At 41.4% G+C, this 18,317-nt stretch overlaps 1 protein-coding gene across 1 annotated transcript in view; it reads left to right on the top strand.

Annotated features, from left to right (window-relative positions):
* The window catches only part of GALNTL6 (polypeptide N-acetylgalactosaminyltransferase like 6), a 911,072-nt gene that overhangs the window by 359,375 nt on the left and 533,380 nt on the right, over nucleotides 1-18,317 (top strand). The window contains exon 3 of the mRNA XM_054028868.1: nucleotides 2,633-2,741. Within this exon, the coding sequence (XP_053884843.1) occupies nucleotides 2,633-2,741 (109 nt within the window). The remainder of the gene's footprint in view (nucleotides 1-2,632; nucleotides 2,742-18,317) is intronic.

The following is an 18,317-nucleotide window of genomic DNA, read 5'->3' as shown; positions in this document are numbered from 1 at the left end:
CAAATGTTGCTTCCCTAGGGTTGCCTTTCAAGCAGATCTTTGTTTCCATTGCTGCACACTTGAAAACATTTGTAAGGTGCATAAATATGAATATGCTTTCCATTTTGCATAACTTTTTGGCTTGAAGCTGCAATTAACAGAACAGACCCACTTTTTACATACAATTTAAGTGGCAGTTTTCATATCTGGTAGATAGCAGTAAACACATATAATATTCCACCTTGCTTGCATTTCCATGTCTTCATAATTTCTGAGCAAGTTTTTCTTAAATTAAGGGTTTGGAAAAATTCTCCAGTAGCATTTAAAATTGCCTTTTCAGTGCCATACAGTCTGTCAGATTTGGATTTTATTTACGGTCTACTACTTTTATTTAATGATACTTTATCATTTCATTTTTAAGAGCCTTTTCCAAAAAGAGTCATAGACAAAAAAAATATTTTACTGTTTGAGGCAGGTGAAATATATTGTGGAAGCAGGGCTCAAAACTGGCTCATGCATGTTGGCACCATTTATCTGTACCGCTTCCACACTTATTACCTGCAAGAGAACCTTGACAGTGGCAGGGAACATTGCTCGGGCTAGTTTCCACATCATGTGCTGACTGGTGTTCTATTCTCTCTGACTGTATTTAGGCAGAGAGCATGAAAACTGTTAACCGTTCTGTTCCCTCAGGCAGAGGGGGTGTGGCTGAGCCTAAGGACCTCAGTAATCTGGGGGCAGGGGGGAAGTAAGGTGGAAACTTGGCTTCTAACTGAAAGTGGAAAGGGCTATATAGAAATTCCAGCTCTGTTATCCAAGGAAGAGAGGATGGGGAGTATGTTATGGTTCAATGGGTAGGAGATCGCATAGTGGACAAGGCAGTATGGTCCAGGGGTTAAGATGCAGGATGGTAATCTTATGACTAGATTTTATATAGTCCCTGTGGAAACTGTCATGCGCGATCTACCTATTCCAGATGAGACCTGTCTCTGGGGGTTTGTCTCCACTTACTGAGGTATCGATGCACAGCGATTGATCCACTGGGAGTTGATTTTTTTAGTGTGTCTTCACTAGACCCACTAAATCAACCGCCAGTCGCTTTCCCATCAACCCTGATACTCACCTTTTGCTGCTCATTCCGGTGAAGTCGACAGGAGAGTTTCTCCCATAAACCCAGCACGTTGTAGACACTGCAATAAGTCAGCTACGTTATTCACATAGCTGGACTTGTGTAACTTAAGTCGATTTAGCCCCGTAGTGTAGACCTGCCCTGGGTGTGTCAGTTACAAGTCAGGCCTAGTGGGGGTACTAAAATCTTTTTCTGAAGATTTTGGAAGCATTTCCTGTCAGTTTACCATTTGATCCTTTTAAAGCAAAAAAAAAAAAAAAAAAAAGTTTTACTATGTGGGTGAAATAATATTCAAAACTGAAAAAAGGATCAAGGTTTTGTGTGCATGTGATTAAACGCAGTGGAAATGTGCTGCTAACCAGTGTACATTCTGAGACAAATTCTGCCCTTTAGCTATGTCACTCTCTGCAATCAATAGGAATAGCATGTTTGTAACCAATGGCACAATTGTGTCCTGTGGTGACAACTTAACTCATAACTATTTCTAATGACTAACTTGAAAGGTTATAGCATTTGCTACTGTTAAATATATTGGCCCTGAAAGTGGGGCCAATTAACTGTGCTTGGGCAGGGTCCTGAGGCAGTGAAAAGGAGACTTTATGCCACCTTTTTTGAAGCTTCACAATTCTGAGGCTGGCCAACTGACCTCCAGCATAAATTAAAGGAGCCCTAAATTGTTCTAATTTAAAATACACCTAGCTTCCTATGGTCCCAAGGCACTGGCCTGACAGCTGAGAATAGCCATAGCATAGAAATATCCTCTCCCAACAAACTGGGGGCTGGACTATGTAAGGCCAATATGCCAGCAGTGCCTCTTGCCCCGTCTCTTGTTCCCACTATACCAGGGCCAGATCTACTGGCTTTACCTGCCTTTTGCATTAGTGGAGCAAAGCAAAGGGGCTGGAATAGACCCAAGAATGTGATCCTTTTCTGTGTACCAATAGTTTGCGTTTAAGAGCCCCATTGAGGTGTGCTGAGCACTTACATCTCCCGTTGTGAGCAATGATTAAATTGCTGGACAGCTCTTGAGTTTACGGGGTTGGGAGGTGTTGTGTGTATCCTGGGTGTTTTGTAAACTGCTCGCTTTCAGTGAATCATCCTCCTTCCCTTTACAATACCCTCTTGCTATGAAAAATCCATGGGAGTGAGAAATACAAGGTTGAAGCAGTGGTACAGTTTTACTGTTGTTCTGTGGCTATTAGTCATTTAGTCAAGAAAGAAATTGTCGCTTTCTTGCTGAATTTTCAGGTCCAGCTAGACTTGATATACTGCATGTGGGGTTCAATATGTGCCTTGTATTAGCCAAATACCTTGCAGACAAGAATGGCAGACTCAAAAATCAGCACTACAAAATATTTAATCTCCTTTACAGATGCATTGTTGTACAATACCTGGTACAGAATTAAACTTGTTAGAAACCAATTTTATATTTCCTTTCAGTTGAAAGGATGCCGCAATTCCTGTATTAGATCATAAATGCCTCTATGCTTTAATAATAAAAATCATGCTCCTCCTTGTCTACAGACATTTCCACTGGGCCTGGGAGATGGACAGCTCTATGCCTGGACGGATGGCTTGAAAAGAAAGGACTGGCATAACTATGAAAGTATTCAGAAAGATGCTATGCGTACAGGTATGGTGCTCAAAGTAAATGTAAATCTCTCACTTGTTTTTCCAATGAGGCATTTTTCCATTTGCTGATGCTAGCTTTCTGAGGTTTGCTCAGATCTAACTGCACTATCTCATCAGGACGTGAGATTTCAAGTTGAGATGATCAACCAAGTAGAAATAAAACCTTGATTGGCAGAATAGGTAGGTGAAAAGAAAAACAAGTTTTACTAGCCCTTATATAGTAGTTGCGTCTTTATCATGCTAGCTATAAGTGAAAATAATTTATTCTGTTCTTTTTTTGAAACCAGTCTTGATATCATAACTAAATAGACTAGAAGCTATGGTTTCCCCCAAAAAGAAGATGATGCTTTACTTAGACTGTTCCAAAATCATTGTTGTTGGAAGGTCAGTTCTCACCCAGTATCAAGAACCTCAAGGTTATATTGGGCACAAATGAATCCAAATAAATTCTAAGCCTACTATGTTAGTCTGTCTCATTTACTCTGGCCTTCAGGTCACAAAGAGATCTAATAGTGTGATATCCCTCTTCATATGGCTATATGCCACAAATGGAGGAAAAATATCAGTGTTATTCCTTGAAGTGCTCCTCCCATTCATAAACACAGGAATATGCTTCAATTTACCACTTTTTTGTTGCTTAATATAAGTTATAACTACCCTATATGAAAGGGATTACATTAAAAGGAGTACTAGAATCACAGAAATTTAAGACTGGACAGGTTCTCCAAGTCATGTCCAGCTCCCTGTGATAAGGCAAGACCAAGTAAATCTAGTCCATCTCCAACAGGTGTTTTGTCCAACCTGTTCTTAAAAACCTCCAAAGACAGGGATTGCACAGCCTCTCTTTTGGAGGTCTATTCCAAAGCTTAACTGCTCTTAGTGTTAGAAAGTTTTGTCCTAATAGTTTACCTAAATCTCCCTTGTTGCAGATTAAGCCATTACTACTTGCCCTACTTTCAGTGGACATGGAGTATGGTTGATCAGCATTCTCTTTATAACAGCCCTTAACATATTTTGAAGGCTATCAAGTCTCACCGCTTTACTCAAGACTAAATATGCCCAGTTTTTTAACCTTTCCTCATAGGTCAGGTTTTTAAAACATTTTTGTTGCTCTCCTCTGGACAATCTCCAATTTGTTCACATCTTTCCTAAAGTCTTGTATACAGGATTGGACACAATACTCCAGCTGAGGCCTCACCAGAGCCAAGTGGAATGGAATAATTCCATCCCATGTCTTATTTACAACATTCTTGTTAATACAGCCCAGAATATTAGACATTTATTTATTTTGGAACTACATCATGTTGTTTTTGATTCATGCAATTTGTGAATCTAACCCCAAGATACTTCTCAGCAATAGTACCACCTAGCCAGTTATTCCCCATCTTGTAGGTGTGCATTTGTTTTTTTCCTTCCTAAATATGTTACTTTGTACTTGTCTTTATTGAATTTCATCTTGTTGATTTTTTAGATCAATTCTCCAATTTTGTCAAGGTTTTGAATTCTAATCCTGTCCTCCAAAGTGCTTGCAATTCTTCCCAGTTTGGTGTCCTCTGCAAATTTTGAAATTTGATAAGCATTTTATCCAACTCATCAATGAAAATATGTAATAGTACCAGACCCAGGACTGACACCTGTGAATCCCTATTAGATACACCATCCCAGTTTGAAAGTGAACCATTGATAATGAACTACTCTGAGTATGGTCTGTCAACCAATTGTGCACCCACTTATAGTAATTTCATCTAGGCCGCATTTCTCTAGTTGGCTTATAAGAGTGTCATGTGGGACTGTGACAAAAACCTTATTAAAATCGAGATCTCTTCCACTGCTTCCCCTATATCTACTAGGTCAGTAACCCTATCAAAAGGTGAGGAGCAATAGTCAAATCCTGCACTTATCAGAACAGTGATTGAAAGTTGGTATGCTGTGGCAGTTTGACTTCTGTGAAATTAGTTTTGTTGTCTGAATCAAGTTGCTAGTGTTCAGTGTCCATGTCCCAGAAAGTACCATTACAGCTTACTCTAATTGACAGTGTTGTTGGGCTCAGTAACTGATCTTGCAAGGTTCTGAGCACTCACTGCAATCCAGTAAAGCATTTAAACATGCTTAATTTTATAATTCCACTGACTTTTTTTTATCAAATGCAACACTGCTTCTAAAAAAATATATCCTCTAATCTCCCCATGTATGTTTTAAGTGAATAGGAGTGGAGCATGTAAAGTTGTTACAGGAAAATATGCAATTGACATACCAGGTTGGACAAGTGTTCATTCTCATCCAGTATTCAATCTCTGACAGTGACAGAGTACCAGATGCTTCAAAGAAAAGTGCAAAAAAATCAATGCAATTAAAAGTATTTTTATTTTTGTGGGGTTTTTGTTGGTGGGGCTGTATCTTCCTGAGGAATGTCATGTGTTTGCTAACTGAGGTGGAAATTTTTTTTAACAACCCACTTGATATTTTGGCAGCATGTCACTGATCCGTTGGTGTATTATGACTAATTACAATATTACCAATTCCTATCCAAGGAACTGGAGTACTAAACTGTCTGTAAAGAGCCATGCACAACTGTGGCATCGCATGAATACTAATAATCATAATAGTCTGTAGTATAATGTCAACTGAGAAATTATGAAACTGTAATGTAATTGTACCATCCAAGAGTCATCATCCTAATCTTCATGCTTAACTCCAGGAGAATGTCAGTAGCAGTTAAATAAAATTCTAATATCTTTTCTTATTGTCAATAATAATTAATTAAAATATATTGATGTGTTTATGGCTTTAGCTTCCTTGCTGTAGCAATCACTGCAAGATTTCTTAGACAGTCATCTTTGGCAGGCACTGTCTAAACAGAGTTCATTATTATTCATTAGATTAAAATTAACTTTTAATGAAATCTTTCCTTTGACAGTCACAATATAATAAAGCAGGTGAAAAGTTGGAGTGCAAGACACTCTGAATGCACTCTTTTGGGACATACTGTATTATTTTTCTTCTTACTACCAGAACAAAATTTATCTGAAATCTACTTCTGGTTAAAATTATCTAGGGAATAATCCTCTCAATCTGAAGACATGAAAATAGCAGCAATGAAAAGACTTCTCCTGAGATTTCAGAAATGTCAGTCACAGCTCACTACATTGAAAAACATAAATGAAGTCTTTTTAAAATTCAGCTTCACTGTTTATCTCTAAAGCTCACAGTTTCCAAGGTATGGGGGATGTTAATTTCATAAATCTAATTATGGAGAGATGCTAGTCTAGCTGTGATTAAAGTTATTGTTACAAGTTTTGTTCTAAAGCCAAATTTTGACCCTCTTCTAGTTTCACTGAAACAAAACCAATGTGCCTGTAATTATGCACTTGTGGCTCTCTATCCAGGAGGAAAACTGGGATAATTTGGGGTTAAATAGACAAGACATTTGCAAGACATGACCGATGTATATAAATTGATATACAATATTCTAGCCCATCTTTTTGGCGTCCTATCTTTTAAATGCCTTGGCCTATAAATTCTGAATTTGGTTCGATTCCTCAACAGGACTGCCCCTTTAAAATCAGTGGGGCCTCTTTGAGCTGCTGGGGTCCATTTGTGGTATGCTCACATTCTCAAGGTCTCATTACCATATTCCAAGGTCACATCTGTGAGCAGGGATAATATCCAAGAAGGGTGCCGGTGTGGGATGGCTCTGAGCTGGAGGAAAAAGAGACAGGCTCTGATGTGATGAGGTCTTGATGAGCAGTGGACTCTAGTGAGAACTGGGGTACATCTACCCGGTCTAAGCCCAGATCTACAGACTTGGGCTTGCACTACAGTGCTAAAATCAGCAGTGTAAACATTGCAGCCTGAGGTGGAGGTGGGGCCTATGGAGAGGGATGGGTTTCAGAGCCTGACCTGCAGTGCAGGCTGCAATGTTTACACTGCTGCTTTTAGCGACAGCGCGAACCCAAGTCTGTAGACTTGGGATCTGAGACTCGCTGCCACAGGTTTTAAAATGCAGTGTAGACATACTAGCAGAGGGTCCTGTGACACCTTTAAGACTAACAGAAGTGTTGGGAGCATAAGCTTTCGTGGGTAAGAACCTCACTTCTTCAGATGCAATGTCTTGCATCTGAAGAAGTGAGGTTCTTATCCACGAAAGCTTATGCTCCCAACACTTCTGTTAGTCTTAAAGGTGCCACAGGACCCTCTGTTGCTTTTTACAGATTCAGACTAACACGGCTACCCCTCTGATATGTAGACATACTGTTAGTTGAGGGCTCCTGCAGAGATTGAGCCCCTCAGAAACTAACCTTTCTTCTTTGAGTGATTATCCACACAGATTCCACTCTTTGCACGCATGTGACCCATATGCAGCACAAGATTGGATTCTTTTGGCCAGCAGTGTCTATTGGGGGTGTTGCCTGCATTCTATGTCCCCTTGTATCCACTTACCTGAAAACATAAAGGGCAAAGCAGGCCCAACGATGCCTCCACTCCTCCTTATTACTTATGGCAGCAGACCTGAATCCCCTACAGTGTTGGCTTGCTCTTCCCATGGTGCAGTTTATTTAAAATATATATATATATATATATAATATGTTAGTCTAGAACCCACCCCCACATACAAGGTATTGGCACTATAACGGAAGCCAAGACACCAAGATTTAAGACCTTTCCTTCCTGAAACATATCAACATCTATCAATGACTGCATTTCCAGTGTCTGCTTTCTCTTGAAGGACATGTCCCAGAATAGTATTCAGTCTGTTGCTCTTTTCTAGAATACTCACTGTGAAGAGGAAGGCTACGAAAGGCCTCAGCCATTGGGTTAGTTTCTCTTGGTGCACCAGTGAGCTGTTGTTCCATCCTCAGCTCCAGGGAGACATCCACTCAAAGGCCCCATTCGTTCTCCACTATGTTATATCAACAGAAAGGAGCACCACCTCAAGGATGAGCCCAGGTGCATGACACCATCCCTTGTACCTGGCAGAGGCAGAAGGGTTGTCAGAGTTAATTTGTCTCCGGCTCATTCATCCAAGGGTTATAAAATCCCCAATGAGGGCTCAGCTTAGGGTTTAGGATCCACTTAAGTGGTTTTCCTTGCAGGATCAAGGCTATAGTTTGTACAAATGCTTTGAGAATCTTTGGGATGAAAGATGATATGTAAACAATAATTAACCCACATCACTATTTACACTTATATTCAACATGGTCATTTAAAAACTTGAACGCACTTCTGTGAAACAGCAAAATGTCCCATTGATCTTGCCAGTGGACAGTTCCGTTCCAACAAGAATAATGCTGTTCTTGACCCAAAACTTCCTCCTGTACTGTACCTTACAAAATGTATAGTGTTTTTTTTTAAAAGAAACTACACCAAAGGTGGCACACAAGCTGATTTTTCAGGGGCATTCACACTGCCCAGGTCCTGGCCACCGGTCCGGGGGGTTCTGCATTTTAATTTAATTTTAAATGAAGCTTTTTAAAAACCTTATTTACTTTACATACAACAATAGTTTAGTTATATATTATAGACTTATAGAAAGAGACCTTCTAAAAATGTTAAATGTATTACTGGCACGCAAAACCTTAAATTAGAGTGACTAAATGAAGACTCGGCACACCACTTCTGAAAGGTTGCTGACCCCGAACTACATCTTTTTCTGCCTACAGTTCTCCATCTGTGATCAACGTAGAAGTTGATTCACAACACTTTTTGATCTTCTTTCTGCTAAAATTTATCTACAGCACCAACATTAAGTAAAATATTAAATAGAACTGCTGCTTTTCAAAGGTTCTAGGGTCAGGTTCTGAGGACGTAGCAGAATGTGGCCCTTTTGGGAGAACAAGGGATCTAGTTCTTTGTTTCAGGTGACTACATGTATTTGAGTTGAGTATCAATGTAATTGGAGAAAGTCCTATACTGGAAGTACGGAGATTGGTGTTGAGAAATATCAGGCCAGTCGTGACATTGAGCAGGCTTTTCCTTTGAGTCCTACTTTGTTCATTTAGTGCTGTATTTGTGTGGTTTTTCAGAGCTACTTTTTCTCTGGGGCTAGACCAGTTGTAGGTTTAACTTATTTCAATCAGTGCAACAAAGCAGAGTTCAATACAGCCAAGGCTTGGGCTATGATGCCCTGAATAAGCAAATGTCTCGGCCGCCTTGGTCCTAATTAAATGTGTTTTCATCAGCTGCCAGAGTTTTGACAATGCCAGCTGAATAATAACTTCTGATGCCTGGTTGTGCTGATAGCTGTTGGTTAACCAAGTGCACTTGGAAAGTTAGTCCACATAAGTATCCTATTTAAATCAGACAGGAAAAGTATAATTCTGAAACAATATGGTGTATGGTTCACCATTCTCAACATAGTGACTGAAATTTCCTGGCACATGACCTATAAATATAAACAGAAGCGAAGGTGGTTTACCGTGTGGTATTCTTGGATATCTAGTTGGCTCTGGATTTACAGGTAGCAGCAAATATCAAATGGCTTAAACTGTATGTGAAATGTTTATTTTTCCATATTGCTTCCCAGGTATGGATATTCATGATTTTTAAAAAAGCATTTTTCTGTGTTCTTTTCCCATGATTAAGGCTATTATTTAGTCATGGGTATTTTTAGTAAGTCCTTGACAGGTCATGGGCAATAAATAAAAAATCACACCCCCATAACCTGTTCCTGTCTTGGGGCGCCTACTGGGGCAGGGAGCCACTACTGCAGGGAAGGGGAGGCATCAGCACTGGCCACCACTGCTTGGGTGATCCTTGGGGCCAGCAGCGGCCGGTGCAGTTGGGTGCGGGCTGCCTGAACATCTGGCTGCAGAGCCGCTCCAGCCGCAACCGGTGTGGCTGTCCCCAAGGATACCTGAGCACCTGGCCTTGGGGTCAGCCACATTGGCCACTGAAGAAATCACGGAAAGTCATGGAATCCGTGACCTCTGTGACAAACACGAAGCCCTACCCGTGATTTCTGGTGGTTCAGTGATATCGTTCTTAGGCATCCAGAAAGGAGGTTGCTGCCTTTCCTTTCAGAGACAGGCCTTACTGTATTATCTGTGCCTTTTGTGAACTTGAAGTTAGATTACTAGAGTGTATTCTATAGTAGGCTGTCATCAAGCCATTTGGAAGTTGGAGGTAGTGTCGAATATGATGTCCTGCTTATTAAGTGGAGTTTCTTGCAGAGCACTGTTCAGAACACTGATCAGATAGCAATCGATCAACTTCCTGTTGAAGTTTAAGGTTTTGATTGTAATCTTTGAATGGTGTGGGTCCCAGCTGTTTCAGAGACCACCTTTCTCTGGCACTGTAGTGATTGTGGCATTTGAGGTCCTGTAAAGCACTTAAGCTAAAAGCATTTCCTGGCACAATGAGGTGGGCTGGTGGCAGGGCATTCTCAGCAAGGGTTTGGAACTGGCTTTCTTCCCTCATCTTTCAGAACCCATATTGTTGGCCAGAAGGTAACTCAACTATTCTCCTTGGGTATTTCCTGGCAAGCCTAATTTATAGAAGACATGACTGAAGAGATGGTAGAGATGGGGTTGCGAGACAGTATTAGGAGATTTTCTTCTTTTTCAAGATCGTTGGGTATGCCCTGGCTTTTATTTTGTTGCAAAGTATTCTTGTAAATCTGTCTAATTCAGTTAGTTAAAGCAGAAAGTATACAGTTAATTATTGCCCTTTTAAGAGACGTTGGGTTCTATCACTTACATTCACTGATTTAAATGATCCTGAAGACAACTTCCCCTCTGCAAAAAAGCAGTGGCACAGAACTCCCTTTTATTTCCCAAACCTCAGGGAGTGTGCCTCCCTCCAGCATCTTGCTGCTTCACTCGCTGCTGCACCCTTGACTATGGAATTGGGGTACCTGGGTGGCCAGGTGTATGTCTCACAGATACCTGTTCCACTGGAGAGGTGCAACACCACTTGCCAAAAATTGTGCTCTAATTCACCTGTAGTGTTCTAGGAAATAGGAGTGGAGCATATGAAGTGAATATATGACAATAGGAATTGGCAGATCATACTTATGTTCAGGGTAGACCATCATACTGCATTTGTACTAGCCCTCTGGTATTCAAGGAATAAACCATTGTTGGCCATTAGTACCCTGCCCCAATGCTGATCCCTGGAAAGAAACCCTTCTTCTGGTTCTGCTACAGGTGTTTCTCAGATCACCAGGGAGTAAATACCTAGGCTTGTGTGGCAAGTATGAAATACTATAGCTGGCTGACCTTGCCTGCATGAAGTTCTGGCAGCTCATAGACTAGCTAAGCAGTGCACAGTAAGAATATTGGTCCAGATAACTGGGAGGGATGAGTCTGACATGGTTGGGGAAACACTTTCCCCCAATAACTTGTTGCTGCTAAAGACTATAAAAGCAGCAGTGGCCAAGTAGCCAGTTGCTGCTAGTGATCTAAGCCCGGGCTGTGCAAAGGATGGAAGGTGAAAAACAATGTTTTGAATAAAATATGGTGGCTATCGGAGTTCAGCCCTAGTGAAACCAGTGTTATTTCATCTAGTTGTGCCAAGTACTTCTATTCAGAGAAAGGCATGGATCTCTGTTTTTGCACTTTAATACCTGTAATTGAAATACCTGTGAATGGCATTGGAGGGTGTATGTTCAGAGATAAGTTAGTCCTGCTGATAAACTTAACAAAACATAAATATCTTTGATAGACATTTTAACAGTTTCTAATTTTTTCCTGCCTAATTTTGTTGCCTTTTTGCTAAGCAGTTCAGCAAAGCAGTCAAAAGATTACAATTGCTAAAAAAGGTTAATCAGAGAAACTGATTTTAGTGCAGCTGGTGTCATGACTTATTTCCGATAAGAAATCAGCATTAAGCTAAGAATAGTTCCTATTAATTTAAACTCTTTTGGGAATTCAACTAAGAAACAGATGACATGTCTTGATGAGGAACCTGCTTAATTTACATTAAAAAAGCAAACAGTGAAAGGCACAAAATGTACAATGGCATAGTTCTGTTCAGATGAGTAGTAATCAGTATGCCACATCGGCATTTCTGAATCAAACTGGAAATATTACCCTCTAAGTAGGGATGTTAATCTTCCTGTTAGCAAAATTCATCTTGTTTTTTACACTGATCCCAATCCTGCAAGATATCATATGCCTCATGAAAGGGGCTGTGTATTTTTGACTCCCATTAAAGTCAATGGCTGTTGCAGTTGCTCAGTATCGAATTTGCTTACCTAAATTCTCAGTTTGGCTCTGCCAAAAAAAAAAATTTGATTTTTACTATTCGATTTAGTGGAGTGCAGGGGTGTGAAATTATATGAGGTGTATTCTAGGCAGGGCAGGTATTGCCACCTATAATTAAGGTTGTCCCAACACTTCCCTTTACAAGTTCCTGTTTTCAGTTGCTTATAACACTGCCAAACAAACTGTTTGGGCTTATATTTTCCATGCCGAATAACTCATAGGTTGATTGTTTTTTGAGCCTAGGCAACATAGAGGAAAAAGCTGTCTGATTCAAATGTAGAGGGGACAAGAGCTGGATCAGGGTGGGGTGTGTGTGTGTGTGTGTGTGTGTGTGTGTGTGTGTGTGTGTGTGTGAGAGAGAGAGAGAGAGAGAGAGATAAGGAGTGGGAGGGAGAAATTAACAGGCTGGGCAAAGGCTCTGAGACCAAGAGACAAGGTAAGGGAGGGGAGACACTGGAATTGGACAAAGAGCCTGAGGAGCGAGACTGGAAGCCAGTGGGGATGGGGGGGAACTGAAGGACAAAGGATGGAGAAAGACTGTTTGGATGAGGAGTCAGGAAGGGGGAGAACTGGAACAAGTATGAGACTCCTGATAAGTGGAGATCAGAACTGGCTAGTGGAGGCAGCATGCTGAGACTGGATGAGAAACCAAGAGTGGGGAGAGATGTCTGGGACTGGAACAGATTGGTGGGAACAGGGCAGAAGAATCTCTAACCACTTGAGCATGGCCCTCTCCAGAGCCTAGAATGAAATTAACAGTTTCTGTGTCTCACCATTTCGGTCAGCAAATATTTGTGGAAGGCACTGGCCAAGTGTCCCATGCCTTTCTAGTACTGCTGCACATAATGGATGACAACATACTACTGTTATCAGTCACTCTATTAGCTCACATGGCAAAGGTCTCTGTGGTGCATCCAAAAGTTCCAACACTGCAGGTGATCCAGGTGAGTGGCAACATGAGTACATTAACATCAAAGGCTAAGAAATGTGCAACCTTAATTCAGCCCCCTTGTGCATATGCATTATGATAGTCTTTAATTGCATGATCACAGTTTGTTTTCTGGGGGATCTCTCTCTCACTGCACAGGACTGATTGGATGAATCAGGCTTGTGTAGACTATTGCCTCATTTGTTACAGAAGTTGGAAAGCGTGCAGTGAATGAAGCAGGGGGTTGAAGGAAGTGGAAGGACAATCTTGCCATTAAAGCAGTAGAATGTTGCCCTGGAGAACTAGATTCTATCCTGCCTCTGCCAGTTCCTCTGTGGTGCTGGGCAAGTCACATAAACCAAACTTCTCAGTGATGGTCGCCAAAGCCATTCCTTGGATAGGGCGAATTGGGGCCACCGCCCCAGGCCCCGCACTTGATAAAATCATGAGGCGGGCAATCAAGGTGAGGAGGCAAACAGGGAGGTGAGTGCATACGGGCAGTGGGGCAAGGAGGATTCCCCCCACGCCCCAGCACCTCCTGTCTGCCAGCAGGCCCCGCCAATCAGCACCTCTCAGTGCGTACCACAGATCCAATGTTTCATGGCATCAAGAGGCGCTGGGGGGGGAAGATAGAGGAGCGAGAGTGCAGCATGCTCAGAGGGAGGGGGCGGAACTGAGCAGGGAAGAGCTGGGGCAAGGGCGGGAAGATGCAGGGGAGGAGTCAGACCCTGGGGGAAAACGGTGGCGTCGGGTCAGGGCCTGGGCGGAGCTGGAGGGGGAACACCCCCCGGCAGGTTAGAAACTCAGCGCCTATGCTCCGGGCCCCACACCACCCTAGGGTCGGCCCTGATGGTCTCTAATTGTTGCTCATTTTCTGGGAGCCCTATTTGAGACACTGAGATTTGGTTTGCAGAAGTGCTGAGCATTCAGATCTGCAACTGAAGTGGACGTGATGTGCTTTGAACGTAGGAAGTGCTATATAATGCAAAGAAATCCTGAAAAATCAGGTAGTAGGCATCAGTATGGGCATACGAAATTGGTGAATACTTTGACATTAATCTTTCTGAGCCTCAGTTCCTTATCTGTGAAAAGGGGATAATACCATCTCCTCACCTCACAGGCATGTTGTTAGACTACAAATTGATGTTTGTGAATCCGGCAGAGGTTAGAGCAGTGGTGGGCAACCTGCAGCCCGTGGGCCACACATGACCCATCAGGGTAATCCGCTGGCATGCCATGAGACAGTTTTACGTTGACCGTCCGCAGGCACAGCTGCCCGCAGCTCCCAGTGGCTGTGGTTGCTGTTCCCGGCCAATGGGAGCTGCGGGAAGCGGTTGTCTACTACTGGGTTAGAGAAAACCCCAGGAGGAAATTGATAAATTTATATTTAAAACCGTGTTTGAAAAGGATGCAGCAAATAAAGTGTAGGATCACACATTGAGAAATAGGAGGAAGACAAAATATTAATTGCTCGTTATGTGTACACTGAAGGATGCAGCAGTCCTGTAGGGGAAAAAGTGTGATCATGCAATTACAGACAGTATCATAATGCATACACACAAGGGCTGAATTAAGGTTGCACAGACATTAATTCTGGCATTTCCTAACTTTTAAGTGCTTCACTTTGCGACCTTAGTTATGATTTTCTAAAGTAGTTCTCTGTGGTATTTTCTTTGCTTTAAAAAAAAAAAAAAACTTGGGGGTGGAAGGGAACAAATTTGATTATGAAGTATAATAATGACACTGTTTTGGAGTATACAAACCCTGTGATTGCCTGGAAGGAGTTAATGAGAGCCTGTGAGCTCAATCCGCTCCTCCCTGTTATAACTGTGTGAGGGGTGTCCATTCTGGTGGGAGAAGTTAATCCTGTTGGCCATAGTGTTGCACTGAAAGCTCATGTTCAGTTGATTGTCTAGCTCCACACACAAATATTTTTCATAGTTTCTGCTTAAAGGATGGGAGACTCTATCCCAGGAAGTGTGGCCTACATTCCTAGGGAGAGACTCTCTCTCTCTCCCTAGGAATGTAGGCCACACTTCCTGGGATAGAGTCTCCCATCCTGTAAGCAGAAACTATGGGATAGACTCTCTCTCTCTCTCTGCTTGCTGGCACCCAGCTTACCAAACAATCTATATTGCTCTGTATCACTGACCTATCCTTCTTATTATTTACTGCCCTCCCTACCCCTGATTTTGTGGTGGTGTTTTCCTCCAGATCACTGATCAATAGGGTTGCCAATTTTAGTTAGAAGTACTCCTGGAGGATTCATCACATAACATAACCCCTAATTAAAGATTAATAATTCCTGGAGACTCAAGGAGAATCCTGGAGAGTTGGCAACCCTACCGATAAAACTGCTAAATTGAATAAGGTCAAGAACCAATATTCCATAAGCGGGGATTTTATTTAAACCAAAACAAACAGAAGTGGATTCCACATATCTACAATAATGCTAAATATACGAAGAATATACATAAAAAAGTGAATACACACATACTAAACTTACTACTATGCATACTACAGTAAACCTAATCTAGATTTTAAAAAAATCTATACCTCTTTGTACAGGCTATTATGGGTTATTAGTTTTAGGCTCCCCTTTCCGGCTCCCCTTTCCCTAAATATCTTACTAGGTGCTTTTTAATGCCCATGTCAGTCTTTGAGTCTCAGGCATCTCATCTCTTCCTGAAGAGATAGACTTGATTGCAGTGCTGCTTGCTGGGGTGGGAGGGTGCACATCAGACCAGATCCATGAGATCTGAAGGACCTTTGGTTCTCCATTCTGGATATCCAGGATAACATGGATCGAGTGATGGGGGACGAGCAAATCCGATGCTCAGGAACACCCCATCGTGCATGGACTGACCTGACCAGCCAGTTTTAAACTAAAGGGACCTTCTCCTTCCTGTCTCTGTCCTGCTCTGCCTCAGCCTCTCCACTTACTCTGTTTCTTTGTCATGGTTTCCCTCCATCCCTCTGGCTGCCCCCTCCTCTCCAATCCTGTTTCTCTGTTTGCTCACAGACTGTTCCCTTCCACTGAAGGGAAGAGCTTTCTCTTCTCCAGAGAACACTGGCAGTGCATTCACCCTGAATCCACCCTAAATAATACATCTCCTTATCGGATTGAGTTCTTTTATCATATTTGCATTAGCTTTGATCTCTGAAACAGTTGAATCTTTTTTGGCTAAAACTAAAAAAAGCAGCCTGAGGCAGATGCCTGGCGTGGAAAATTACAGACCAAATATATAAAGTTTGCCACAGTTACAAGCAACTAAAAAGATGGTTGCTGGCAAGCATATTCTGTGCATTACAAACTCCAATTAGAGTCCATCAGGTGCTCTAGGCTATACAGGCTCTTACCCTCAGTGGGCTACTACAAATGCAAACAGATTCCAAGTAACATTTGTGCCACAGAATTAGTGATTCAAATGTGGGAGAGCCATTTCTGATTGCCAAGCTTTCTGCATTGTGAAATACTGGGGAACTAAGGGACAGGAAAATTGATGAATTTTTCCAGTCAAGCAGAACTGGTGGAAACCAAAAATCTGACTTTTAAAGATGTACCCAATTCGCTTTCGCTCTGATTTAGAGCTGTCCCCTTAAAATTAAAGGCAATTGAAGTGTCTTTGGAAAACTCACACCCTGAAGTTTCACTGAAGTCTTTGTATTTTAAAAACATGAGTATCAGATTGTTACTGAATGAATATTTTGCGGCAATATTCTTTGTTCTTTGTCTCATAATTTTGGAGATGCATATTTTACCAGGTTTTTTACTGTCCCCATTGTGTTCTTAAATGGCTGCCACAGAAAATTCAGTATAATGGGAAGATAGTTAATTTGTGGGAAAAGGATGCTAACTGCTAAACATCTGTGCTGCAGCATTGAACATAATTTAAAGACAGATTTAGCTTTCAAAGGAGGTTGGTTAAAACTCGAGTGATTTTAAAATGCCTTTTTCAAAGATAGTTTGTGTTTGAACATTGACTCTTTTGCTCTTGTGTACAAATATGCTCCCTCAGGAAGAGAGATTTAAAACATTTTCAATCTCCCAGTTGTTAACTTGGCAGCTATTGTACCATTCTCTGTTTCTTTGGCTGTGAGAGCTATTATAGTGGCTGCTTTCAATTTTTTTATTTATTTTATTTTTTTAAGGGAAGTAGCCGTTGGAAGGGGGGAATGAATTAAAACTCTGCTTCTCCTATGTATTCAGTCCAATGCTGGAGATAAAAATCGTATCTTAAAAATTGCAAGCAGTACACAAGCAATCCTGACTGCTGGTGTCAGTGTAACTGTGAGGTGTGCCCCCTTTTCCCCCGTACATCTCATGATCACCTCTTAAGTACAAATTATTTCTTCAACTCTAGCAGCGACGTTGGAACAACTTTTATAGCAGAGGTGCTGAAAGCCATTGAACAAAACTGTAAACCCTGTATATAATAGAAACTACTTCAAGACTGGGGGTGCTGCTAGTTCCAACCCTAGTTCCAACACCCCTCTGCTCTAGTGACTAGCATGTTCTAGTTACTGTAATGAGGCTAAATGTGCTAGGACCAGATTTTTAAAGCTATTTAGCCACCAAATATGGTTAGGTGCCTAGTGGAGTTTTCAAAAGTACATAGGCACCTTTTAAAAATCACATTAGGCACCTAGCTGCATTTTAAGGGCCTGATTTTTAAAGGTAGTTTAGTGTTCAGGTGATACTTATGAATTGTTAATTTATTAATCATTAAAATTCACAAAAGGAGTTTAGGAAAGATCAAGACTTTGTGTACAAATCTTATTCCGATCTCTGTCAGTTACTTCTATAATTGCAGATTACTAATGAAGTAGTGCCTGTTTTTTATATGAATTGTTAGGAAACAAAATCTAAAAATAGAGACCATTATTTTCAGCCAAAATTAAAAAAAAATGTTTTAGGATAGCCATTTTCATTTTTAAAAGGAGACTATAAACATTTAAAATGGCATTGTTGAAGAAAACAAAGAACAAATTCAAAACAAACAGTGGGTAGAACGGGGAGCAGTATCCTTTTTCTCTTGACAGTACTGTCAATTCCAGTGTAGACCCCAAAGAATCATGAGGTTATCCTAAAAGTCAAAAATTTAATATTTTTAGGGGGTCCCTTTTACTTGCCTTCCAGTTTTTGAGCCTTTAAGGTTTGTAGTCACCTTCATGGAACTTCAAGAAAGCAGCACAGATTGCCAGAGGGAGGAAGCAGGAATTTGGTCTGTTCACATAACTGGGCTTTTAGCTGCAGCATCTCTGTAAAATAGTTCTCTTATTAAAGAGCCATTTTAGTTTTAGAAATATGCAATTGTGACGGACCCCATACTGGGCCAACAAGGGATGACCAATCACTGTGCACTATAGACTGAGCATTTGTCCTGCCCCACTCCGGAGACTATAGACTGCCCTGCCCCACTGTCGGAGCCCTCAGTCGCTTTTG

The sequence above is a fragment of the Malaclemys terrapin genome, chromosome 5 (assembly GCF_027887155.1).
Source record: "Malaclemys terrapin pileata isolate rMalTer1 chromosome 5, rMalTer1.hap1, whole genome shotgun sequence".
Taxonomy (NCBI): Eukaryota; Metazoa; Chordata; order Testudines; family Emydidae; genus Malaclemys; species Malaclemys terrapin.
This window is presented reverse-complemented; position numbering and strand designations above follow the sequence as displayed.